Source organism: Halyomorpha halys, unplaced genomic scaffold, assembly GCF_000696795.3.
Source record: "Halyomorpha halys isolate HHAL.00 unplaced genomic scaffold, Hhal_1.1 Scaffold385.1, whole genome shotgun sequence".
Taxonomy (NCBI): Eukaryota; Metazoa; Arthropoda; class Insecta; order Hemiptera; family Pentatomidae; genus Halyomorpha; species Halyomorpha halys.
In genome coordinates this window covers 443293-470120 of record NW_027112337.1, presented here as the reverse complement: position 1 = coordinate 470120, position 26828 = coordinate 443293, and the positions used below count along the sequence as shown (strand labels likewise).

Genomic DNA, 26828 nt, shown 5'->3' with positions numbered 1-26828 from the left:
TTCACCCTCCTAGATCCTCTTCAGTGACCCGCTAAACAAATTCAATATTAGATGGCAATGTGAGATCAGACCATCATTCATAGTCACAGGAGTAGATCAGTTTACCAAAAACAAACAAATAGATACATTTTACGAGAATAAGACTAACACATAGATTAAAAGGAAAATATAATAAAAAACCGGTTACAGGAAACACTTGAATGGATAAATAAGTTTAAAAAACAAAATTTATAACAACAGTAGCATTTCGCAAGAAGAACAAGAGCTAAGTCCTTTAACTGCAAGCGAATCGTGCCTGGAAACAATACATTGAAAGGAAACATTTATCAGATTAACAGAATCAGTAAAAAAATATGACTAGCTTCTTTCCCCTCATTGTACAGTGGTGAAACTTTAAACTAACTGGTAGTTAATGGTTCTTCTCCTATTCTTCTTGCCAAATGCTTTTATTGTTTTGTAATGAATATTCTTCTGTACTTATACGAATGATAATGACAAATAAAACTTTCGTAAGGTTTCTAGTCACTAAAGACATTTCATCTCCAATTTATTTAAACTCTATTATATATCTTTATATGTAAAAATAGAGATATAATGAAACAAAAAATTATTCACCCTCCATGGATTTGAACCGAGTCCATAACGACAAGGAACAACGATAAACGTTTGCTACAAACTGAATTTAACGAGTGAATTGCCTCTTCAATTGGAAATATCTAAAAAAATATTGATTAGTGGCCCCTATAACCATATATTTTCAACAACAGGAACTTAATCTATTAGCAAGAGAGCGTTTTAAGTTCTTCACTGTTGATTGTGTAACGGATGCAGTTCTTTAGAAAGTATTAGTGAGGATGTCGCTGTTTCGTTTGGATGAATAATTGTCACCGTATATTTTCATCTAAATCTATTGATATCATTCTAGTATTGTGGGTTATTAAGAGAGATACAATATAAACTCCGCTTTCTATAATAACAATAGTAACTGTTAAATATGAAAGTAATCAATAGCAAAGATAAAGCTAACTTTTTTTTAAGCTCTTTAAGAGCTTTAAATGTAATAATGTCTGAAATGTACATAAGTTGGTAGTGTAGGTCAACATTTCAATGAGTTAATTTATTATAAATTTATATGGAATTATGAAATAAATAAAAATTAAGATTTTCTATAAATGACCATATTAATTTATTTATCAGTCACGAAACTATTGTTCCACCTTATAGATTAAACTTTTTGTCAATATCAGCTAATGATTTTTATATTTTCTCTTCCAGGAATATCATGATTTCGGGCTGCGAAATATAAAACAGGTTATAAGTGATGCAGCAGATTTGAAATTCCGGTACAAAAAGAAATCCGAGACAGTGATCATCATCAGAGCTTTTAGGAAAGTTATGCTACCTAGGCTTGCTGGCTGCCACACCGAATATTTTCTAAGTGAGTGCCACATTAATCTTACATTACTTGATTCCTATTTGATATTTTACAAATGGAAACAAGTTGTAATAATTTATTCTAATGATATAATTTACACTATTTGTTTGCTCATGAGTGCATATATTCTGGCACACTAAATTAAAGAAAGACCAAGAAATTTATATATTTAAGTAATTTATAGTACTTAAATTTAGAGGTATATAAAATAATGTAGCATTATTAATAACGTATTTATTATCAGTTATTATAGTTTTTTTCCTCCAGGGTATAAACTTGTCAGGTGTTCTCTAGATGTTGAAGATATTAAAAATAATATTAGAATTTCCCTTCTGAAAAAGTTGATATAATAACTTGACAGAAAAGCAAGAGATCTTTATTTATGGCCAATATTGTTTTTATTTTTGACCATCACAAGATTAAAAAAAAAACAAAGTTAATTAAAAGTAGCTTGTGGTTCTTGCCACCACCTTAGTTGAAACGTATGGGACTGCTGAGTTCATTTCAGAGATCTACTAGGTATTTTAATGTCCTGCCCGTAAAAAAAAAATTAATTCTTCATCGCTTTTAATCTCAATTTTCTTCACAAATATGTGCCTAAATTATCTAACTGTTGTCAAGGCCAAACTTTTTTAGGCCTAAAACTGGCTTTAAAGACTATTTAGTAAGGGTGAAAAAAATATTTATGGTTTAATGTCCTACTATAATTGTTTAGAATTAATTGAAAATATATTGAACGTTATTTCTCATTTATTGCCTGAAGATATTCCATAGAATGTATTCAAAAACGTTTTCTACCCTTTTAGTGGAAGTAGGTAAATTACGGAACCCCTAAATTTTCTTTTAATACATATAGTAGAGTGCCGTATATTTAGCAAAAATTAAGAAATCCTACAAAATCTGTACAATATCGAAGAAAATCTGAGATGGTAAGGTTCAAAACTTAGTTGAGTTGAGGTAGAATGACACATTCCTAAATTATTCCTTGGAAAATTATATTAAACTTAACTTAATACGATTATTAATTATATTCGTATCGGGACCTGTCCGTTTCTTTCTTCAGGTATCCCGAGTGTATGTTGAAGTGTTGAATTAAAATTAGTATGGAAAAGGGGTGTCGAAATCGTGACTTTTCTGGATATTAATAAACATTTATATATTTATCTTAATTCAAATACCTATTCCCTGAAGGGGCAATTAGTATTAGTGCGTTAGTCTAAATATTTATTTATAATAATATGATACCAGAACAAACCAGGGGTCTCGTAGGAATAGAATAATGGCTTCTCTGGTGACGTCTTCGCCGTCCAGGTAGAGCTGTGGGCAAAATGGTGAAGACCATCGGTTATATAATAATTAATAAGATAATTATAACATAAATTAAGTAGATGGTCAATTGTTTAAAGTATTATATGCAGGTGCAAACACATATTTATTCTTATTCTGTTTTCAGATGCATTATACACAGTGTTTCCATTATCTAGAATATCCCAACTTCGTAACGATAGGGAAGCACAGTTCAGAATATGCATGATCTGGGTTTCGCGCCGACTTCTGAATGCAGTCCCAAGCAAAGGTAACTCTTAAATTGTATTAAAAATTAGGTTTGAAATATTAAGTGGTAATGTATTTCAACTATTATTCATACACAAGGAGTCAGAATAGATATTATAATCAAAATGTTAATGCTGCAAGCATCACTTTTTTATCTTAGTTTGTTTAGTTGCATAGTTACTCTATGCAAGTATTTTACCATAGTAATGATGCATTTCGAAGCTTAATAATAACTAAATAAATAATTTTTATATTGACAAAGAAAGATAGTAAATATAATTCCTACAAAAGTTAATCAACAGATTAAAACTATGAGTAAATGTCTTTATTAATAGGATTTATTAATTTTTATCGTTAGTTTCCCCTTATTTACATTTCACTTTCCAAATTATCATTTACATTCCCAGTCAAGTAACAAACCATATACTGAATGATCCTAAGCCATTATTTGACTTTCAGTCATTGGCATTACTAAATCATATGATTGCTTTGTAAGCTAGTTCATGGAAAAATTCTAACAATGTATAATTGCCATAATAATTTTTAATTTTGTGATTTATGTTTATTCATGCAAACTTATTCTAATTATTTATTCAACAGATATTTTATCAAGAACAATGCATATATACCAAAATATGTATGCAAGAATTGGTGTGATTGTATATGGAAGTGCCGGATGTGGAAAAACGACTGTAAGAATTCAGACTATTCCATAAAGTTATACTACTCTATTTAATCCTATTTTGAATATAGATTGTGTTTTGTAACTCTTTAGAAATATTTATGGAGGTCACCAAAGTAACAAAAAAATGTAGACCATAGTAATTTTGTGTCAAAGTGGTTGTGACTGGTTCCCTGAAGGGAAATTTCACACTGGGGTTTTGCCAATGTGTCCTTAGTCCACTCTCTGGGCTTTTAAACGTCATGGAGAGATAATACGTGCAAGACGTTGGCATTTAGTGGATCAAAAGATTCCATAGTAATCTTTATTGATTCAAATAATATACTTGGAAATATAATAATATAATAAATGGTTATATACAAGTCAAGAAACAATACATATATCAATATACGATGTATGTGTAATGACAGTAGTAGTTTATTTGGTGAAACAGATATCAATACCTAATAAGGAACATATATTGTAGTCAGGAGGTTACATGTCCTGTATTTTAAAGCCCCAAAATTAACAGTTCTTGAGATAGCATAAGAATTAGGGACGGGTCAAATCTCATTCTAAGGTTAAACACCATAGAGCTTATCACAAAAGAGTGGATACTTGTCACATGTTGTTTCGTTCTTTTCCTAGCTTAACTTTAAAACACTGTGAAAAATGAACACTACTGAGAGAAAAATTGTATTAGACAGATCCTGTTCTTTTTTTCAATAATTTAGTAGTGTTCAAAATAATTTAATACTCACTGAGCAATACAGTGAATAACTTAAATGAGTCACCATTTCCATAAATTATCATTAAAGAGAAGAAGGAATTATATCTAATGCAAAAAGTTCTCATAGGGATAAACTAGGTTTTTTATTTTTTTGGCTGAAAACACTGATAATTAAAGGAAACGGGATTTCTCATAATTCCATTGTTTTTACAAAGCTGGAGGCGGATCTCAGCTTATTCAGTTATTATTAAGTTGTTAATGAGGTACATAGTCAAAGGTATATTAAACCTCAACTTAATTATTACGGACTTAAAGCTTATTAAACAAGGAGGACTTTCTCGTAGTAGAGAATCTTTAGCCGTAGAGGAGGCTGATTAAAAAAAAAATCGGGAGTAATAATCATTTTCAGGATTATGTTCGCTCAATTCCTGATTTTTTAAAAAATCATAAAATGTTCTGTTGTTTCTTAATAATAGAGAAACTACTGTGCCGTGCAAAAATGAAATTCATTTCCAAGTAGGATAGTAAAGTAAAAATTGTGTGCACAAGATTTTTTAAAATTGTAAATATATGCATTTGTGTCCGAAAATTATAATTTATGTATATGTAGCATTTTAACAATATTTAAAAATAATACCTTGTTATTTTTTTTTTCTGGTAGACATCCCTACAAATCCTAACACTATCCTCACCACATATACCAATGATACATGTGTGCTCACAGTTAATAATAACCCTTTTGTTGCTTCCCAAATACTCCAGTCCCATACCACAACTCTCAAAGAATGGTGCCGAAATTGGAAGATAAAAATAAATCCCAACTAATTCCATCAAATCACCTCTACTCTTTGTCATAAACCTGCCGACTGCCCTATACTATACTTTAATAATGTGCTCGTACCCCTGTAGAACAGATCCGCTACCTTGGACTACATCTTGACAAACGACTAACTTGGAATCCTCACACAAAATGTTGATCCTTACAATCCAAAATCCTTTATAAACTCCTCAATGCTCCTTACTTTGTTACAAATAAAGTCATCCATAAAGACCTATGAAACCGATCTAGCCCGAACCAGATATCAATCCTTCCATTATAAACTTCCTAACAACTCAAACCCATTAGTTTCTAACCTTGCTTCATCTTTCATTCCTTATATTGTAAAAATGAGTGCTACCAATGGGTAGATTCTCAACATGTCTGTATAATACCATTATGATCTTACTTCAAATTTACTTGTTGTATTTTATGTACTATTTTATATTTAAATAAATAAATAAATTTTCTGGTGGTATCAAAAATTGAATGAAATTAATGGTAACATTGTATTCATGCTATGTTATACATAGTTAAATACTCGTATGTCCGTATCTTCAAAAACTGTGAATAAAGTAGTCGATTATCATGATATTCTCCTAATTTTAAAGCAAAAGCCAAAGAAACACAGTGTCCAAAATAACATTTACTCTAGAACTAGAAACAATCACATCTTCTAAAAATTTTAATTATTTATTTTATATGTGAATAAATAAGCATTTATAATAATTCAAAAACAAGTTTCAAGGATTAGACAAAATAAGAAAACGATCCTTCTAGGGGCTCCTGTACTATAGAATTAAGCAGCCGGTAGATATAATTAAATTAATTACATGGTGACAAATATAGGCTTGTAAAATTAATGGCTTACGTAACGGACTGACTAATATAATAGTAATGAATTCTAATAGTAAGTAATGAATTCTAGTAGGGTAAATCGAGAAGAAAGAGGGAGGATTGCAATTATTAATTTGGGTTCATTAGGGTTGGTTATTATAAATACAATGTTATTTTAAGCACAATAAATACTAAATTTTAAAAATCTACTAGTGTTTATTTTTGAATTTATGGATTTAATCTCTAATTCGATTTCAGATGATAAACATGTTAAAGGAAACAATGTCTTATATGAAAGATTTGCCGACTCCTTTTGGAGGTACTTTTGCCAAAGTCAAAATGTACCATATACAACCGAAGGCTGTTACTCTAGAACACCTCTTTGGGGTCTACAATGATGCAACTGGAAAATGGTAATAAATAGCATTTTACTAAATTATAAATTTACTATTTACAGTAACAATACAATACTATATAACAGTTATTTTCTGCAAGTTGTTATTGTAAAATCTTTCTAGGTCTGATGGCCTTATACCTCACTTCTTGAGGATTGGGTCGACGGCAAGGAACCGTATCCTCAGATGGTACGTTTTCGACGGCCCCATTGATTCTTCCTGGATAGAAAATCTCAACTCTGCTTTTGACGGCTCTCGTAGCTTATGTCTTCCATCCGAGATCATTAAGTTCACGAGTTATATGAATATGATTTTTGAAGTAAATATATTATTTCTTTACTATTAATAAATATATGATAAATTATTATTTATTATCATACTATAAATTACTAATTTATTGCAAGAATATAATAACAAGTATTATAATATATTACTTATAATAAATATATATTCAAGCTAGTTATTTTTACAAATATTTGTATGGTTCCACTCTTAAAAGAAAGTTAAAACAATATTAATCAATATGAAATAAAAAGTATTTGCTCTATTATTAGTCATATTTTTATCTTGCAGCTGATATTTACCTGCGATCAAATAGTCCAAGAACCCAAGAGAAAAAAGAAAGTTATTTGAACCCAATTATTGATAACTTTAATGAAAATTATATTTAGTTATTAGTGAAAATTTTATTACTTTCCCAACCATAGTACAGGGAAGAAAAACATTGTTTCTATTTCAAAATTTTAGGAAAAAATAATTTTTTAAGGATAAATTAATGATTGTAGAACACACTACTTTGCAAATAATAAAATTTATATTTAAATGTAATAAAGAATATAATAAGCTATCATTAAGGACAATCTTAATTTTAGTTTCAAAGCCCCACATTAATTAATAAGCTTTGCAGGCTTAATAAACATTATAATAAATCAAAAATAAACCTTATTAGTCATTAGCACATTTAAATATAAATTCTATAATTAATCATTAACTTATCCACAACATTATTATTTTTATAGAAGAATAATTTTGCATTAATACTAAAAATTAGGTTAGTAAAGAAAAATGAAACTGTTGTTGGTATCCATATAAAAACTATTCAAGGAGTTTTAACGATAATTCACTCTGAAACACTGCATAAAAACTGAGCTCATTTACAGATCTTTATAAACAGGTACGCTCGAGCATGTGTTTTCACTCATGTTATAAGAGATTTCAGATTCCCTTAAAACTATTTTAAGTTAAGTTGGGAATCAGTCCCACTGCGCGTTGGTCTAGAAATGGTACTACCTTACCAAACACTGAACCCAAAACTGTTCATGGGTTGTTGTGGTACAGGAGTTTTTTGTTTTGAAAAACTTGCTATAAAACAAGCCTTTTTTATAACTACAAATTAATGCTAAAGGGGAAATCCAGTATCTATAGAGTACTTTCACTTTTGTCAGAATAAAAGAAAAACATCTCTGAGTTCTTGAAAATAAAGAAGGACGACTATAACAGATTGACTAAACAATTTGCAGTCTTTAGGAATTAGAAACCGTGTAAATGAATATATGTTGTCGAAATTTTCTTTTTATATAAAAATAATAAACCAATGAATACATTCATTTTTAGGTTGACACCTTGAGCAACTGTTGCCCATCGATGGTATCGAAAATGGGTTTGGCGTTCATTCCGAACGACTTGATTGACGACCGATCTCTACTTACGTCGTGGATCAGATCACTACCAAGGGTATATTATCATCATATCTTATACTTTATTCATTTTTATGTTCTTATTTCGAAATTAAAAAGAAAAAGTAATGCTTAAATTGTTACCTTTTTAAGAATATTAGTTGGTAACATATAGTTAATTGTAACTCTGATAAATGAATAAATATGTAATTCATGTAAATCACTGACTTCCCCTTTCTCCTACTCTTCTTACTTGTTCTCATCTCGCTAAATGGCTGTTTCAAAACAAGAGTACAATAGTGGTATTCATGATTTTTTTTTAAAGGTAACATGTTTACCTTGTTAAATGGTATAAGTATACGATTGTGAGCAGCCCTATTTCAAGTCATTAAATGTCGAATGCATAAGAGCTCCTAGAGGATTTTCTGAGCAACTTGTTTTATAACTTTTCCATCCAAAACTTCATGTTATTGTTTACTACTAAGTTTTGATTAAAGTAATTGATTAAAACACGCCTAAAGTGAGTGAAAAATGGAAATTGTGTGAAAGTTTGGCCACTGCGTGTCTTGTTGATCTTTTAACGTGTGAAGTGTCATTACATTATTATTATTATTGTCATCCATTGCTTCAGTAGTTTCAAAAACATCCAAAACAATACTAGCAAAATCAAAACACCACGAGCAAGTATCCTTACACGATAACAAACAAAATGGTGACTAGCTCAGCTGGTCTGTTACGTGACGTCATTCTGCATTTAACAGACCTAGTAACAGACTCTCAACCATATCATATATTTTTAATATGGTAAAAGAAGGAAATATTTCTCCATTTAACATGAGTTTTTCCAGTTAACATGTTAAATAAATGATCATGAATGACCTATAGTATTGTCATTTGGAAACAATACTGGACACTATAGTTAAATTATCCTATAGAATTGTAATGATTTTTAAAAGTAAAGTTATATACATATATGCTTCAGAGCTTTTTCCCACTTAAATTTCAAACATTTTAGTAATAATTAGGCTCGGTACCAAGGGGGTTATTTTAAGCCATGTTGGTTTTTCCACATAAGTGGTTGTTTGGAGTAAAATTGGGAATCAGGATCCAGGATTGGAACTCGTGGTGTTTATTTATTACTATCACGCTTCAGCCATTCAGTTGAACCACTTCCATAATGTTTCCAATACCCAACAGCTCTGTTATGGTATTGATGTTAAGACTGATTTTTTGCTTAAATACAGGAATTGAATGCGCATTAATTTTTTTTTATTATGGGTAGGAAAAAAATCTTTTATAATTTGGTGTGAAAAAAATAGTGTGAGATTTCTACTCACTAACATTAAACACAAAGGCGTGACTAGCAGGCATCACTTCGCTCGCAGCAGGATAGGTTTGGGCATACTTCAGTACTGTATTATTTAAGAAGCCATTTCTTGCCCTCTCCTTTCTCACTTCAATTCTCTGAGCCTTCTGCTAATTTGCACTCTATAGTCTGGATCAACACCGCTGCACTCCAGCTCAGTCATCATTACAGCGATCAGATTGGCCGGAACAGACTAAGGGCTCTATCCAACTCATCCTTTTCTCGAGAAAACCCGAAGAACGTGTGTTCCACTAATTCATCTACGGGTGGCGTAGAGTATACGTAGTAAGTTGGTGGGTGAGATAATTCTCAACCTCTTCACGTCTGCAGGACATCCTGCTATGTCATGAATTGGACGGTGGATTCATCTTCAAATTATGCTTAGTTACAGCATAATCTTTCTTCTTTCACAGGTATGATCTCTATCATTATAATTCGCTACGTTCCCCTAGTGAGCATCTCTTTTGGTCTTTGTTGGAACATCCGGTTACGTCATCGGTAGTACAAAGTTCAAGTGACATGCTGGGCACCTTCCACTTGATACACACCGATGGACTTGCGAACGTATGATTGAACTAGGAAGGCTATAGAACATATCAGAGCTACGAACAATAGCCTGGAACTGGTTACACTTACCAGGAGCCATTTCCGACTTTCTAAGGACCCACCCATATGTTCATATGTCACTTATGAAGATTTTCATCGATCTAAATTCTGGCATCGATCTGTTCGTCAAAATATTTAAGCCATTAAGCTTTGATTGGATTTCGAACTCCCCTACGGCTAGACTAATGGTTACTCACACTTTGGTGGTTAGTACTGTCTCGGTCTTACTCGGTGATACTCAAGCTTGAGGTCTATGGTTGACGAATGTTAATGATGGCCTTTTTTTTTATTATAAGTTATTTCATTCAGGAGGTTTCCACTAAATGTAATTTCCAGCTCAATTCCCTCGGTATGACATGCTCTTCAGAGAACACCGATCTCTTTATTTCACTAATTCATTACGAAATAATCTTCTTCTGAACTTAGTACTTCGACCCTGACCTCCATCATAGCAACAAAGAAATATCTGAAGATCGAACCTTCGCTCCCTTGAGGGTCCTTCTGTACTCATCTCTGTCTAAACAATCCCGGTCCGTCAGCCCCACTTGTTCCATATCATCCCTAACTTAATAAAATTCTACGGTTTCTACCTCATCATGTGTCCATAGAACCTCAGCCTTCTCACTCTAACGTCAGTCTATAGGTCTGTTGTTTCCTTATTGATTTCTTGATTCGACCTCAACCTGTATCCTTCAGGTATTCTCTTAGGTTCGCAAATCTTTCTTCTTTCTATTTTCAGAAGCTGCTCTAGGCTGGGAAGACACGAGGTTTCCATTCCATAGAGTATCCACTGGCTTGACTACCGTGTTATAATGTCGTATCTTAGCTTTAATAGATAAGATCTTCTTGTTATAAAAATTACTGGTGGCAAAGTTTAATTTCTCTGTTTTGGCTACCCTTTCCTTAAAACCTTCTCTCTCCAACCCATTGCTGCATATGATTTCTCCAAGGTACTTAAATCTCTGAGTCACATTAATTGTCCCGTGTTTGGTATCATCCTTTTTCTTCTTAAAACCCGAGTCCGTAGTCATCAGTTCCGTCTTCTTAAAAGATATTTGTAAGCCTGTCGAAATAATACTTCTTCTTGAGTCTGACATTTTATCCTGTTGTCTGTTGACGTCGAAGGTCCTTGTGGTGCTCCGATTCACCATCCTGCTTCCCACTGCCACCCTGAGACCTGAAAGCCCGGCTTTGTCTTCAGTTAAGTTGTTTTTGTGTGAAGCTTTGTTCATAATATTGTTCCATGTTTTGGGTCGGATTGCCACGACGGGATACAACTGAGGTAGTTAGCCCCAAAGGGTTTTATTTTACACCTTATTTTACTTGAATCGCCAGAAAAACTGGGTATATCCATTGTTTTATAAGTACATGTCTACCAACATCAATAGCGTGTTTAGTGGGACTCTTTATTCTGAGGACCGAATCCATTTTCTTCAACTCGTCTCCCGAAACCTGAAGACATATACATAATAATCTTAGTCTATAAAAAATATTACTCCATTACATACGAAATTCCAGATTTATATTCGTTGGAAGAATAAGTCAGTATGAAGGACTCGGTAGGAACTCGGTAGTATGTCAAGTTATACAATTAGAATCCCACGAATTTTTGTTCTTATATTTTAAATATCCTAGAATATTAAGCAGGAGGAGAACGAGTTATTTGTGGCATATTTTTTATATATAACTAACATGCATACATATGTGTCTGTAATGTAACATATTACAAAATAAAAAAAAATTGCATTTTCAATTTATTCAATTTTTGTCTTCTAGGTTATGAGGCCATACACCAAACGTTTTAAAGTCCTTTATAAGCGCTATGCTGTTAACGGCATAGTTTACATAACAAGAATGGACATGAAACACATAATACCAATGAGAAAGTTTAACATGCTAAAATCGTTTTTCAAAGTTCTGGACTGTTTCATTGATTTACTTAAAGATACTCCTAGTTTGCCCAAGGAGCGTGAATCGTTAATGAGTAAGTATTCATTATTCATAAGAGAACCAACTACAAATATTATTTATTAATAGTTTAAGTTTGGAAATACAATAATTTAAACACTTTACAAAATTTTAATAATTTTTGAACAATGTTTTATTATCACAAAGTGGTTTTAAAAATATTTTTATATTTTTCTTCATCCTGTGTTGTTTTTACCCAAACAACTTTTTGAAGTTCTTAACAAAAATAATGATTTTCGGGATTGAATTTGGATATAAATAAACCTATTCATTATTTTTCTACGTTTGTGGCCAAGACAGCTTTTCTAAGGCTGATGGGGGTTCCACAAACTGCATTTTATTATTTATTTATATTTATACTATATCATCTCAGTCGGTTCCTGATGGAAACCGAAATAGAATACTGAGAAATGTATTGTAATATATTTAGACCAGTGATTAGATACTATAGACCCCCTTACTACGGTTTGCAACATGTAATTGTATACAACTAATCATGGGATATCCTTTCCAACTCCTTGTAGTGATAATCAATTTACTAGGCTATGATAATGAGGTGGCATGCAGGGATTCTAAACTATAATGTGAAGTATGGTTTGCATTATACCATATTTACAATTGAGGTGTAATGATACAAGCAAGAGTATGATAGACCTATTGACTTAATATACGTTTACTTAATTACTTTACTTAATTACTGAGATTAACATATGAGACCATTCTTATTTATATTAACTCTAAGTGTAATCACTCTTTCCATTCAAAGTGCCAACTTAGGAGTTTTACTTCTAATGTGTCTGGCGGTCTTGGCGGTGTTCAAGCATTTCTTAGCTTCATTGTGGTCCATGTCATCGGATCTTCTTTGGCCTGGTTCAACTAGAGTCCTCTCGAAGTCTGACCACGAGTGTCCTTTGGCACCCTCTCGGTCTAAACTACTCCCCTGTCTTCCCTAAAGTGTCTTTATTTTTTTGATTTCTCTGCAACATGGAATTATTCTCTTCCTCTACTTTCCTCCTAGCCATCCCATTGTCTACTCCTGTTTTAGGGGCGAAGATGGTTTTCGACCTCCCCATCAGTCCGCTTGCCCTCGATCTCTGTTACTTTGAGGACCTAGGTTAATAACCTCGAAGTAACTCGGTACCGCCTAACATATGGTGTTTAAGGAGAATGAGCCTACCTGACTGGGCTGTCCTAATAAGGTTCGACCAGATACTTATCTTATGACTGCTTGTGATGTAGGTTTGCCACACAAACGGTGTGTTAATTTGTAACCAAGTTCTTTTTTGGCCTGCCCTTAGGGCACCTCTAACCCCCATTTAATTAAATATGACTTAACTTGCTTTTTTATTATGCTGGTATTTACAATGCATTGCCATTTCTTAATTTTAATAACGAATAACAAGAATAAAGAATAAACTTATTAAAAATATTAAATAAATTTTGTTAAGAATTATGTCCAAGTCTACAACTATGTAACAATGTTACCTTTTTTAGTTTCTAATTATGTTATGTTTTAATAACGATATAATTTCTAGGAAAACTGTTCAGTGGATGGTTTGTGTATGCTACTATTTGGGGAATCGGTGGATCTTTGGATAGTGACGCTAGGACGATGTTTTCAAAATTCATTCACAGAAAGATGACGAAACATAATTGCTACCCTAAAGGACCGAATTGTAGTTTATACGAAGCATGGTAAGTTAATATAACCCATTCCTTCACCTCTACAAAATCCACGTTTAGGTTTATTTATTTTGAATAAAATAGTGAGACGAAATCATTAAATAAGTAATATATATATAGGTACAAATAATTTCCGCCGATTGTTATGAAAAATTAGGAATTTATTGTGATAGAACGGTGCAACTCGCTATATCCGAAGTATTGCCCTTCACTAGCCAATCAATGCCTTTTCTCATCTTACTTTCAGCATTTGGTTACCACGTCGGAAAAACACAACGGGTGAGGTTGGACTTTAGATTATGGATTGTAAGGATTGGATACGAGAGGAATTCGAATGTTTAGTGGAGCCCCAAAGCTCAACTACGTATGTCCAGATGGGTCTTACTATTGTCATGTAGAAAAGTCTTTTGTAATGAGTTGGAAGCATATAGACCGTTCGTCTAGTAAGTGCTGTAATAGTCGGAATCTGCATGCAGTTTCCTGTCTTTTCAGTCTTGTGTGAGGATTCCTGGATAGTCGTTTGTCAAGGTGTAGACCAAAATAACGAATCTGTTCTACAGGGGTAAGAGCCACATTATTAAAGTATACTGTAAGCCATTCGGCAGGTTTACGACGAAGAGTAAATGTGATTTGTTGGAATTTATTTATATCCTCCAATACCGCCACCATTCTTTGAGGGTTGTGATATGGGACTGGAGAGCTTGAGATGCAATCAAAGGTTTACTACTAACTGTAAGCACATATGTGTCACAAGTATACGTGGTAAGGATAGTTGTTGGGATGTCAACTGTATAGGCGGTGTAGAGGATGGGACCGAGGATACTACCTTGAGGAACACCAGCGGATTGAAAATAGAGGAATGAACAGGAACCATTGTGGTTTACTTGGAATAATCTATTAGTAAGAAAGGAACGGATGATGAGAAAATATGTAGGAGGTAGGAATTTACGGAGTTTGTAAAGCATTCCCGGTTGCCAGACTCGATCAAAAGCCTGTTCTATATCGAGAAAGAGTCCCGCGCAGTACATTCCGCGCTCCAATGAAGACGAGACTACGTCCACCACACGATGGCATTGCTGGATAGTGGAGTCGGATGTTCGGAATCCAAACTGGTGATCTGGTATTATGTGATAGGAATCTAGGATGGGGTATAGGCGTTTCAAAATAAGTTTTTCAAGGATTTTTCCTATGATCGGTAATAGAGAGATGGGTGTTCTGGCGTGGAAAATTCAACGAACGAAGATAGTTACTAAAATTTATGGTAAATTTGTCTAGCTTCAATTTCATTGCTACATGACATCTGTATGTCTGACAATTTCTGAGTAAGAGATTTTCAAAAAATTGAAATTGACCAAATAACAAAAAATACAGATTCAGAATTGTGTGAATTTATTTTTCAAACGTAAGGGGGACTATCTGACATCTATTATCATCAAGATGTCTATTATCTCTACGTAAGTGAACAAATGTTTCTGAAGATTACGTTCATTCGTTGTAGTTTCCATGATATTTGACAAATCAAATTCATTAATTTATAAAAAAAAGTTTGATTGTTAAAATCTATATCTCGGGAATTACTGAATATAAACAGGTATATGATAACTCAAATATAGATTTTATAAATGTTTATCGTGGATAGCATTAAAAATACTAAGTACTGAGTAAAAAATAAACGATAATTTTATGTTTTTCGGCCACTATTCTTTTTATTTTTTATTTTTTTTTTTTTTATAATTTTTGAAAATAACATTACATATGGCGTCCAAAATAACAAACTCACTTCACACACTTGGATTTTATGATCAAGCCCAGTTTTTGAGCATTATTTTCTATCTTTAAAATAAATTAAATTAAATGTACCCTTCTGAAACTATTTAATTCATAAATTAAAATTTAGATTTAAATTTTATAAGTGATTTCAAAGAGTTAAACGATTTATTTCAAGTGTTAGTGTTCTTATTAATGGTGTTTTGATATTTTACTTAAATGTATAATTTCTATACTTACTAATATCTTTACCTCCTAAAGAATCGAGAACACAACCTGATTTAAAACTAAATGGGAGTTAGTAAAATATTTCATAATCATATCTTTCATCAAATAAACCATTTTAAAACGTCAATTTGTTTTAGGTTTGATCAAGGAGGATTTTTTGACCCACAAATTATCGCTCCAAGTTCCAAACGTGAATATAGATTTTCTTTTATTGACTTCAGACTTCCATCTGTCCTGAGATATTGGGAACCATCTTGGGTACCATGGTACCACAGCGTTAGCAAAAAACTTTTTAACAAAAATGAACCTGGTAGACGATACAGTAGTGAGTATATTTGCGTAAATATTTTACATATATTTTATTAAGTCCTTTTACTGTTACGTTTCTTTTTTTTTTTTTTTTTTTTATGCTCCCCTTCCTGATCATTTCTGACAAAAGGGGAGGTGATCTAGACCAACCTATTCTATATTAGTTAAGTTTTCATTTCTTGGTACAGCCACAAAAATAAAAGTCGACCCAGCACTGCTATTTATTAATCCCTTGTGCCGGTCTACACGTCGCCGTAAAGACTAAATAAAAAACTTTATTTTATATTTAAAATGTCTTATAATATATTCTTAATTAATTTCTTGCATTAATTTTTCACCTTTGTGAAATAAAATAAAATATTGTGGTATCTGTAAAATTTAGCTCCTTGGGTAGGAGCCGCCTTAACACGTTCCTGGCTAAAGCAGATATTTTTTATTGACTTTTTGAATTCTAAAATTGTGCAAAAGTATTTCTTTTGAGTTAATAATTTCTTTAAGAAACATAAAATTAATTTATAACTACATAATCATTACTTCTATATAAATTATCGTTCAGTTATGTTATAAATCATTTTATTTAGTGTTATATTGAATTTTTTAAGATGTTGAATATACATTTTATTGCAAACCCTAATTATTATTTAAATATGTTTTGTAGATCTGGTTGAGGAAGTTTCCGCTGCTGGTCGTTGCCACGGTGACATCATCCGAGGCCTTGTGGAGCACAAAGTTCATGTACTCTGCGTGGGACCACCCTCTACCGGCAAATCCAGTACAATCCTCAACTCAGTATACACTCAACTCTCAAAGGATTTCTCCTATGACACATTAGTCTTTACAGGAGCATCAACCGTCGATAAGATTCAAGTATGTTATATTTTAGAATAAATATGATCTATTAAAACAAATACTTTATAGTTTAATCGAAAATTTAAATTAAAATTGGCTCTAACTTGTTTCTTTTGTGGTTTAATCACTGGAACAGGACAGGATGTGTTTTATGAATGGGCCCTGACATTATTTTTATATTGGCCAATACAAAATAAGTGCTCTGTATGGAAATGCGTGGGTTGAATATTCTTTATTCTCTGGGGTATCACACATTGAAGATAACTAAACAAAAATCACATTGATTAAAATATGCACCTTATAGACAGAATCTATTTAATGAAATGAATCTAAGAAGCATGGAATAGTTCAAAATCATTAGAAGAGCGTTCGAAAACTATGTTTAGTTAATTGATTCATGCATTCTTATTTTATATTTCCAATAAATAGATTTGAAGAAGTTCTCTTGTCGTAACTCAGCAATCCATTTTTCATGTAACTAGTGACGTACTATTTTCCCCTTTTTTGTTCTTCATTTTGCAATGCTTAACTTTCGTACGTTTACACTCTTCATGATAAGAAAGTATAAATTGTTATGTATACTTATTTATTTGTGTGTGTGTCTTTATGGATATGGGAAAAAAAGTAAGACAAAGACGTCCCTAAGCGTATAAGATTCCAGATCTATAAAAAGCAACACTCTATTCATTTTAACTACCCTAGGAAGCTCCTGTTAAGTATTACTTCGCTAAAGAAAGGGCGTCTATGTGTTTATTCCTTGGGAATTCATATTAACGGATTCTTCTTTCTCACTAAGCCTATTCTTTATGTGTTCATCACCATGTACTCTGAGCTGTTTGCCGATTTATGCTCCATAGATTTTTGAACGTATCTCGGCTCTCTTGCATATTCATCATCAAAGGCACTACGTTTTTCGGTACAGAATTCTATCCAAGGGTCTTGCCTAGTTCTTTATTCTTTCAGACGAAAGATAAAATAAATGAAATGAAAAAATAACTTTATTCTGGGACATATGTCCTCTAAGAATAAATACATGGTTCATATAGTGAGATTTTTAACTGGCGAGCGTTTACAAATTTTCAGATAGTAGAATGAAATTACATTGGTATATTGGCTTTACTACTGTTAATGTTAAACAATACCTGCCTATTTATATGATTACAAATATATGGAGGTTTGGTTATTCAATAAATGAAGGAATAGGTGTTGTTTAAAGGAGAGAATGGATGAGGACTGGCGAATGGAGATGGGAAGAGAATTCCAGAGGGAGGTTGCACGTATGACGAAGGATTTGCTAAAGAAGGAGGTTCTATAGGAGGGCATATATAAACCATTCGGATGGGATCTGGTGTTTAATGAGTCGATGGATGAACGAAGAATGAGGAGATCTAGGATATAGGTAGGTTTTTTGATGTTAAGAACTTGGAATAGAAAAACACCAAGGAGGTATTGGCTTCGGGAGGTTGGATAGAGCCACTTCAACTCGGAATACCAGCAAAGATGAGAATACATATGCCATTACTTTATCCAAGAATGCGCTAATAGGATACGATCTAGTTCATAAAGCTTGAAGAAAAATAAAAAGAACCATTTCCAGTAAGAAGTTGGGTTAGATAAAGGCCTACCTGGACATCCATGCTATTTCATTAATCAGGGTCCATCTTCCAAAAGATAGGGCGATCCAGCGTCACAGACATCTTTGAAGACTACGATTCCTTTCTTTTGCTGCACCTGCCGAGTGAGCAACCGACTCTGCGTTTCTTTATTAGAAAATCGTTTTGCGTTTTTCTACCAGAACGTCAATCGTGCGGTATCGCATGCTACATCACAGTACAAAACACTTCCATGCACATTCATAGGTTTACGGACACATGATTGCACTAGAAAAGCTTTCGTCCGAATTAGTGCTGCATTAAAAAGCGTGGAACTGGCTGAACTAGCCAGAAATATTTGTAATTTCACGGAGTCCACTTATGTTTGAAATTAACTGAGCCAGTATATTGATCATTAAATCCCTGCTCTAGCATCAACTTCCTAAATCTGGCTGGTGGTCTACCTCTTTTCCTTCTTGCGATTACAACTTGAGTATGAGTGCGTGTACGCTCACACTGTGTTTATTCCATCAGATTTCTAAGTAATATCAATATATAAATATTTAAATATCAATCTTTTTTTTTTCTTTCCAGGAAATATTTGAATCAAAACTTCAAATTTATGAGAGACATTTACTTGGACCAACTGTCGGAAAGTGTGCACAGATCATGTTTCTCGAAGATTTAAATGTCCCCATACCTGAAAGTAGTGGAAGCCAGCCTATTATGGATATGTTCTGCCAGTTCTTAGAACACAAATGTAATTTACAATATCTTTTAAGTTGAATGTTATTACATTTAAGAAATACTATACATACACAAACAGTATCAGAAATTTCTTTCTATTCCGAAAAATGTTATATCATATAATCCAATTTTAGACTATAATAATATCTATTACGAATAATATTAATCTTAAATATAATATCAATTTTTCGCTTTTTACAGGGTGGTATAACCCATCAAGCATAGGCGTGAAAAACAAATTCAAAAATATTATGTTGATTGGATGCGTCCAGCTACGAGGTTTTGGAAGAAGAGTGCCGGAAAAACTGCTATGGCGTTTTAACGTTATAGCATTCAACGAATTGAAGTACGGTGCTCAAGTAAGTCATATATATAGATTAATTTCAGAATAAATATTCTATAAATATATAAATATTCTATATAATATATAATAATACATATAATATATTATATAATACTATATAATATATAAATATTCTATATAAAATAAAATATTCTATATGTTTAGTCTAATATTGATAAAATTTAACCTCAATTTTTCAGGTTGAATTTTTTATGTCATTATTAAGACAGTGGGGGGTTCAACGTCGCAGATTAAGACTTATGCTACATAATGTGGTTTATGCAACGCTGCAGGTCCACGCCTATATCAAGGAGAGCTTTTTGCCTTCACCCTCCAACATTCATTACATATACACCTTGCGTGATGTGTATAAGGTCTTGCAAGGCATGATGCTAGTCGATAAAAAGTATATTGTGGTAAGACTTTTTATCTGTATTCAATCACAACAATTTTTGAATTTGAATTTTACATTTATTATACCTCCATTAAATCTGACTTTATTTTTATTAAGTATTCATTAACAAGGATCAACAAAAAAAAAATATATATTTATTAATAAAGTTACTAAAGAATTTGACAAATTGACATAAAAAAAACTGCCAGATTGAATAACTCGTCAAATTGATCTTTAAATTCGATAGAATTTGCTCCAATTTAAAATCAAAATGAGCTCTGTACGACCATTAGAAACTTTCTATGATACAGATCTTAAAACAGTTTCAGTTTTCCCTAAAAGTCAAAATGTTCACCATTAGCTCTATTCTAGAACATAACCATTTAATCATGTAGTATAAATCTGATTATAAATTTAATCACCTTTCATTTGACCCCATGAGAAAATTTATGGGCTAAATGGTTCTCTTAAAAAAATACAAACCAAAATATTGACAAGTTGATTTTAAGAGAAACACGAAAATTAAAATTATTCAAGCTGTAATTATAAACCTTTAAGTTTCGCTAATAATCTGCAAGATCATTTTAGTTTCAACATAAAAAAAATTTATCTTGTAAGCCAATTAGTTATTTAATTAGTGGAGTAGAAAAAACTCAAAATTGGAATAAAAGAAATCAAAATTCCTGTTGACTAGTGTAATAACTACTAAAATATTAAGGCAAGGTAATAAAATACTAATAAAGATCATCCATTTTCAGACTAGAAGAAAATTATCACGACTATGGGGTCATGAAGTGTCTCGAGTTTATCAAGACAGGATGGTGTTGCAAGATCACCAACTATATTGTGGGAAAGTAATAAGAAAGGTGTTTGAAAACAATTTTAAATTGAATCCGGAAAAACGTATACTTCCATTGAACAAGATGGTCATATATGGCCATGTTCCCGGCGTTCGTCCTGGTGAAAAATTTTTAGAGTATCGTCGTGTTCGCAATATAGATATGGTAAATCATTAAAATTATTGTAATTTATAATACCATATAACTCACTCTTTTAAAATCATACGAGTACCTGCATAGATGTGTGAGAACAGATTGAATACTACAGTACAGGTCATACTCTTTTTAGGCTGAGGCTAAAATTATAATACACTTTATGGGTAAAGTAAAAACGTTGACAATTCATCATACATTTACAAGTTTATAAATACTCGATCTACACTACTTTTTTAAAAATAGTTTTGATAATTTCGAAAGGAAACATGGTAAGTTTTTGTTATAGTAAACGGAGTTACTACCAGGTAGTAAATAAACTTAGTAACCTCTTCCAGATCACCTCCGGCGTACTTAGCATTAAAGTTCCCAATGGAAAGAAATATTTTCAATGAAGGATTCTCTTAAAAAATCTAATTATAAAACAATCTAATTTGGATGATGTTTTGGGTCTGACGAGGGAGGGAGGGAGGGAGGGAGAGAGGGAGAGAGGGATTCCAATTATATATATATATATATGAGAATCCTCCATTGGAATAATCATCTTGGAATAATAATATATATATAATGAGAATCCTCCTTTGGAATAATCTATTTCCATTGAAAATTCCCAGGTGGAGTGCTCTGGAGAAGATATGGAAGAGGTTATGATGTCGACTTTACTACGAAAAAAAGTTTCGGGGTATAAATCGAATATTGCTCAGCTTGTATATGACAGAAAATTTGTTTGTATTCGATTTGAGGACATAGTGGCCCACTTAAACTTAAATTAATTTTTTATTAAGGTCCTATTAGCAATCTGACTTTTTGATAAGAGGATGCCTACAACTATATCACTTATCTTCAACATATGGTAGGAAGAGAATAATGAGAACATTCTTCATATTCTGTAGTAAAATAAAAACCTTATTAATGAAAATTCACCTTGAGTAATTATCTATATTACATTCACAAGGACTCACATAACTCTTTATTTAATTTTTTCTATAATGCCTTAATTGTTTAATTGTAAATTGATAAGCTTTACACGCTTACGCTGCTGCATTATAATTAAAATTAATTATCATACATCTTTCTCCCTTTTACAGTACTATCGACGTTTGAGAAAAATATTAATGGAATACCGCAAAACTCCACTTGGGAAGAATATAGTTTTGTATAAGCAAGCACTAATTCATATCTTCAGAATAACTCGTGCAATTACTCAAGAAGCAGGCCATGCAATGGTCCTAGGGGTTGTTGGGTCAGGTAAGGATAGTCGATTTATTCTGTCATCTGCAGGGTATCCAAGTGTACAATTTCAACAATACTCGATTAGAATTTCACTGGATTATAACAGTATCATATGATGCATCTTTTGAGGATATAGTTAATATTCTAACCTTATTCGGTTCTTCACCAGCACGCCTTAAAATATAGACTAAAATTTTAAGGGCATTGTTGATTTTCCAAACTTCTCCAGTTCTTCTATAGGGTACCTCTAGTATTGGAATTTCCAAGAAAATGGAGAACTTTTTTTTACGAATTCTGAATGTAAATTAAATTTTAAAACAGATTCACATTGGACACTTTAATTATCCAACTCGTTCTAAAGGCGAAAAACACTAATAACGTTAATTGTTTTTTTTGAATGGAATATGGTCCGGGTGCGGTAAAAAAAAACTCAAATAGTAGAATTATACTATCTTATTGCCGTACCGTTTGGACGCGAATCATTATAAAAAACAAAATTGGAAGATTATTGATTGACCGTGTGTATAGATGAATGGAATATGGTCCGTGTGCGGTAAAAGAAAACTCAAATAGTAGAATTATACTATTTTATTGAGCCAACGTTTCGCCCCACGTTGCAGGGCTTCGTCAGGGCTGTTTTGACGGCAGTTTTAAAAACAAACAGTTGAAAAACAAGGTTTTTCACTGCCGTCAAAACAGCCCTGACGAAGCCCTGCAACGTGGGGCGAAACGTTGGCTCAATAAAATAGTATAATTCTACTATTTGAGTTTTCTTTTACCGCACACGGACCATATTCCATTCATCTATACACACGGTCAATCAATAATCTTCCAATTTTGTTTTTTGTTTTTTATAATGATTCGCGCCCAAACGGTATGGCAAAATGGTTCAGAATTTCATTTCGCGTAGTTCTTCTATCATCATAATTAAGGTATTTCTTGATTGAGCACACCTTTCTTAATCTAGTTTAAACTCCAATTCGGGTTTTTAATAACGATACCCTCAAAAGATAAACCATATGCCATTGTTATAATCCACAAAAAATGTACAGGTTGGAGAAAGTTTTATATGTATATATATTATATTTCATCCGCATATATTATATTATATGTTTATTTTTTCTTGTGAGTTCTTCATTAAAATTAGAATTTTTTTTTTTTATTTATTGATATTTACAACTGTACATAAATACATCAAGTAAATTTGAGGAAATCATAATGATATGGTACAAGCATGTAGAGAAACTACCCATTGGTAGCACTCTAAAAAAATTAGAAATATTAAAAAAGAAAACTAAAAAAAAAAAAAAAAATACAGTAAGTATATATATACTTGACCAATGAAGGGTCAGGGGTGCAGTTCTTTGTAAGGAAATTGCTAAACCAACAGTTGTGCAACGAGATGATTTCGTCAGAATCTCATATAAAGGATATATTAAAATAAAGTTATTATGGAAGATTCACTTCAACTCACTAAATAAAATTATATAAGTATTACTTTATGTATATTTGTCTGTAATACTAAGCGTTCTAGAACTAAATTGCTAATATGCTCATGAAGAACTTTATTGTTATTTAAAAAAAATAAATTTAGCCCATGATTTTTATTGTAATATTTTATTTTTATTGAGAATAATTAAGTATTAAATGAAACAATATTGTTAATTATTAACAGTAAAACACATTTATTATTTGTTTATATACATGTAGGTCGCCAAACTCTCTCTCGAATATCTGCATACGTATCAGGACTTTGCCTTTGTGAGATAGGCCGACGAAATGAATATAATACCAAAGATTGGAAGAGAGATTTAAAGACTGCAAGCATTTTTGCTGGGGCTTACCACAAGCTGACTGGTTTCCTCATTGCTGAAGAGCTAGTAAGTCTTTTAATAATCATAAAAAGATTTATGCTTCATATAACTATAAAATCATATATTATTTCGATTTGACCCGAATATATCTTAGCCCAATAAAAGGCAGTTATTTCACCCCAATTTTTTATTACCTTATTGAAAACTATGTATAATTACTAGTCGTAATTGATAAGTCTGTCAAATATAGGTAGGGGTAAATAAAAAATGATGGCTTTTTCAAAACGTTGAAAAAAGTAAACATTTTTCATTCGGAGCTGTATATCTTTAAAACTACCAACACTAAAAAACCTAATGGAAGGTCATTTAAAGTAGAATTTCTAAAAAATGAGCCCTAATAGATCTATTTACGTTCAATAGTTCCCGAGATATAGCTTTAAATAGCAATATTTCATAAAGAATGCAATGAAAAATCAGTTGTCAGTGACTTTATTTTGAGAAAACTACATCTCAAAAATCATTCGACGTACAGATGTCTATTAGCACTCAAATTAAACTACGTTTAACGGACTATAAAGTGGTTTATGACGTTTATCTTTGTAGGAATAATAGTTTTCTTGATATTCGACAAAATAAATTTACAATATGTTGATTTTTAATTTATGAAAAAAAATCAGGAACCATAAGGCATACAGGTGTCTGCCAGCACTCAGATTAAAGCTAGTTAAATTTACTATAAAGTATTTAATGACGTTTATCTTCGTAGGAGTTGTAGTTTTTATGATATTTTAAAAAATGTTATCCGAACCATTTAAGAAGAATTAACATTTTGGAAATTTATTTTGGAAAATATCAAAACAACTACAACTCCTAATAAACTATAATTATAATATACTATAAAATAACTAACTCCATAAACTAGCTTTGATTTGAGTACTAATAGACGTCGAGTAGTTTTTTGAGACATAGATTTCTCAAAATAAATTCTCTAACTACTGATTTTTCAGTGGATTTTGTATGAAATATTCCAATTGAAAAAGCTGTACCTTGCGAAAAATTGAACGTAAATATGTCTATTAGGGCTCATATTTTAGAAAATTTTCTCTACTTTAAGTGATCTTCTCTCAGGTTTTCTAGTGTTGGTAATTTTAATGATACAGAGCTCCGAATGAAAAATTAATTTTTTTTTTAACGTTATAAAACAGCCGCCATTTTTTATTTTCCCTACATATATTTGGCAGACTCATCAATTTTGACTAGTAATTATAAATAGTTTTCAAAAATGGGGGTGAAATTACTGCCTTTTTTCTCCTCTGGGCTCTTGTTCTATCTGTATTAAAGAACAAAATAGACGGCTTATTGTTAAGTGATACGTACCTAGAGAATGTTTTTAATCAATACTTTAATTTCAGGTTACAAATGATGCATGGTTAGAAGATGTATGCTTCTTAATGAGCGCCGGTGAGGTTCCTAATATTTTTAACAATGCAGAAATGAAGTTCTTAATGCACCATAACAAGAGAATTGTAGAAGATTTGAATTTACCTCTTTTGAAGCCCATTATTTACTCTCACTGCAAATTTGAAGTTTTAAAGAACCTCAAAATCATAATTACTATGTGGTAATTATTTGTCTACATTACAATATTTTATTTATCTTTATGATATTGAATTCATATACTTTTCATTACAAAGAAAGCTAAAATTCATGAATATAATATTTCAGTTGAAAATGATTTTTTTTTTAATGTGAATGATTTTTAATTTTTAAAGGTTATGTTTGCCTATTCATATTGACTGAACTCTCGGGAACATTCCTAGTATCTTCTTATCTATATTAGAATATATATAAACTGATTTCATAGCAATAGTTAATATTAAGAAATATATATAAATAAACTAAAATTGAGAGAAAAAAGGAAATATATACATAAGTATGTAAGTGACATTAATTGATGTGATGAAGATGTAAAAAAATCAAATTATTTATGCGCATTCGTACATATTTGTTTTCTTAAGGTTATCAAATATTTGTACGTGATGGCTATTATCGTTTAATAAAGTGGCTAAATGATACGGTAATCCGGTGCCTATCAAATGCCTGCAGTCTGTCAGTATGGGTTTAACGTACCACCTTACGCTGTCAACATCTTGGTATAGATGTTCCTGACAGTAATTTTTCTTGGGTTAATCGAGTGTGTCCAAGTCGTAGTGTGGTCATTATTACTTCCTGTCGTCTGCAGTTTTATGCTGATACCTTCCATGGATATATGGTACTTTTAATTTCTCTTAATTAGTTTTCTGTTGTGTTCGACCAAGTTGCCTGGATCTATCTATTAGCAGTCAGATGGCGGGATCAATGATGCGGCTTTTGCAGCTTGGTCAGCTTTACAATGCCCAGGATATCTTTGTGTCCTCGTATCCAGATAAATAAAACTGTGAGGTCAGTCCAATTTAACTTAAAATAGTGGCAATGAGCTCATAGAATCTGTGAATAGTAAAATATTATTTTTATTTGTTCCATAATAGGCCTTCCGTAACCCCAGGTAAATTTCAGCCTGTTCAGGTAAATAAATTTGAAGGGAAGACTTGATGGAATTATCTATTATTGCCACAGCTTCAACACCACTATCATTTTGGAACCATCGATGTTTATTAGGGAATATTCCGTATGTTTATCCTGAAATTCGTAAAAATATTGTCTTGTAATACTATTGTGTCTTGGCTATTGATAAAATATGTAACAATGTGCCATTGTGGGAATTTTAAGTGTGACCGTTGAAAATTTTTAATTAAGGAGTATTAAATATTAAAAATAAATAAATAAAATATT

The 26828-nt window shown here is 31.9% G+C and overlaps 1 protein-coding gene across 1 annotated transcript in view; it reads left to right on the top strand.

Moving 5' to 3' along the window:
• The window catches only part of LOC106682032 (dynein axonemal heavy chain 1), a 236643-nt gene that overhangs the window by 72565 nt on the left and 137250 nt on the right, over window positions 1-26828 (top strand). Inside the window, exons 28-44 of the mRNA XM_067050254.1 lie at window positions 1276-1438; window positions 2889-3011; window positions 3590-3681; window positions 6293-6447; window positions 6553-6748; window positions 8044-8163; window positions 11854-12061; window positions 13581-13740; window positions 15861-16048; window positions 16691-16899; window positions 19068-19233; window positions 19422-19579; window positions 19764-19979; window positions 20716-20961; window positions 22038-22197; window positions 23893-24062; window positions 25409-25617. Coding sequence (XP_066906355.1) covers window positions 1276-1438; window positions 2889-3011; window positions 3590-3681; window positions 6293-6447; window positions 6553-6748; window positions 8044-8163; window positions 11854-12061; window positions 13581-13740; window positions 15861-16048; window positions 16691-16899; window positions 19068-19233; window positions 19422-19579; window positions 19764-19979; window positions 20716-20961; window positions 22038-22197; window positions 23893-24062; window positions 25409-25617 — 2939 coding nt within the window. The remainder of the gene's footprint in view (window positions 1-1275; window positions 1439-2888; window positions 3012-3589; window positions 3682-6292; window positions 6448-6552; window positions 6749-8043; window positions 8164-11853; window positions 12062-13580; window positions 13741-15860; window positions 16049-16690; window positions 16900-19067; window positions 19234-19421; window positions 19580-19763; window positions 19980-20715; window positions 20962-22037; window positions 22198-23892; window positions 24063-25408; window positions 25618-26828) is intronic.